This window comes from Eimeria tenella, genomic scaffold, assembly GCF_000499545.2.
Source record: "Eimeria tenella Houghton genomic scaffold, Eth_scaff4161, whole genome shotgun sequence".
Taxonomy (NCBI): domain Eukaryota; phylum Apicomplexa; class Conoidasida; order Eucoccidiorida; family Eimeriidae; genus Eimeria; species Eimeria tenella.
Window position 1 is genome coordinate 1 of NW_013545077.1, and position 1,680 is coordinate 1,680.

The following is a 1,680-nucleotide window of genomic DNA, read 5'->3' on the forward strand; positions in this document are numbered from 1 at the left end:
CTGCTGTGTTTGCTGCTGCTGCTGGGGGCGCAGCAGCAGCAACGGGAAGCGGCAGCGACACAGCAGCAAAAGCCTCAACCGAGTCGTCTCTTATCTGCAGCGGAATTCCAACTGGACTTAAATTGCCAGGAAAAGAAGGAGAAACTACTGGAAAGATCCTGAACGCAGCGCAGACTCCGAGGGTTTAGGGTTTAGGGTTTAGGGTTAGGGCTGCGACAGCAGGTGCTAGGCGACGCCAAGGCAACACCACTGCTAGCCGCAGCGCCGGCAGCAGCAGAATCAGAATCAGCAGCAGGAGCAGCAGCAGCAGGAGCAGCAGCAGGAGCAGCAGCAGGAGCAGCAGCAGAAGCAGCAGCAGGAGCAGCAGCAGGAGCACAGGAGCAGCAGCAGGAGCAGGAGCAGCAGCAGCAGCAGCAATTACCAGTGCTTGCTGCCCTTGAGAACAGCAGCACCTTTGGCAGCAGCAACTTCCAATTCTTCTTTTCTGCTTCTCGCCAGCCACGACTGCGGCGGCAGCGGAGGGTCTGCCTGCTGCACTGGCTCCGTCCATTCCTAAACAAAACCCTAAACCCTAAACCCTAAACCCTAAACCCTAAACCCTAGGCCCTGAACCTCAAACCCTAAACCCTAAACCCTTGGCCGCGAACCCTGAAGCTCGAGGAAGCTAGTAAACAGGGCCCTGAGAGAGAACTGAGCAACTCTAGGGTTTAGGGTTTAGGGTTTACCTTGTCGAACTCTCCCAGCATTAGAATGCACAGATCCCCAGACTGAACAGCACACCCCAAACCATAAACCCTAAACCCTAAACTCTAAATCCCACTCCCGTCCCTAAACCCCAAACCCCAAACCCTAAACCCTACACCCCACCCCTCGCTCCTAAACCCCAAACCCTAAACCCTAAACCCTGAACCCCACCCGCCGCGCATAAACCCCAAACCCAGACCCCAAGCCCCAAGCCTAAACCCCAAACCCTAAACCCTAAACCCTAAACCCCACCCGCCGCGCCTAAACCCCAAACCCAAGCCCCAAACCTAAACCCCAAACCCCAAACCCTAAACCCTAAACCCTAAACCCTAGCGGACAGGCGTTTCTGGGGGAATCTTGTAGCGAATGAACTCGAGTTGCTGCCGCTCTTGGGGAGAAAAAGTTTCGTAAATTTCGTTTTGGTTTTTTGTCCAACTTCTGTAAAGTGGCTGCGGAGTGTCTGCTGCTGGGCGGTCCCAAGGAGCAGCAGATCTGCAAATTCTGTTCAAAACTTTTTCCGAATTCAAAGTTGCTGCTGACCAAAAAGCCTCCGTCAGTTCGTACACTGCACGCCCCACAAACGCAAAACCCCAGCTGTCTGTACACCCCAAAACACCACGCTTTCAGGTGTCTGTACACCCCAAAAACCCACAGTTTGAGGTGTCTGTATACCCCAAAAACCCACATTTTGAGGTGCCTGTACACCCCAAGAACCCACACTTTCAGCTGTCTGTAAACCTCAAAAAGCCCACAGTTCTAGCTGTCTGTGCACCCCAAAAACTCCGCACATTGAGGTGTCTGTTCACCCCAAATACACCCCACGGTTTGGGGTGTCTGTACACCCCGAAAGCATCCCACTGCTGGCCTCCAGCTCTCCACCAAACCCTAAACCCTAAACCCTAAACCCTAAACCCTAAACCCTAAACCCTAAACCCT

The 1,680-nt window shown here is 53.8% G+C and overlaps 1 protein-coding gene across 1 annotated transcript; it reads right to left on the reverse strand.

The window, feature by feature from the left end:
* Positions 1–417: 417 nt before the first annotated feature.
* ETH_00042760 (zinc carboxypeptidase, putative) lies at positions 418–1,342 on the reverse strand (the record flags this gene model as incomplete). Its single annotated transcript, XM_013379914.1, has 3 exons — positions 418–552; positions 726–767; positions 1,083–1,342. Coding segments are annotated over 3 exons (437 nt in total), but the record flags the coding sequence as incomplete, so codon positions are not given.
* Positions 1,343–1,680: the final 338 nt, after the last annotated feature.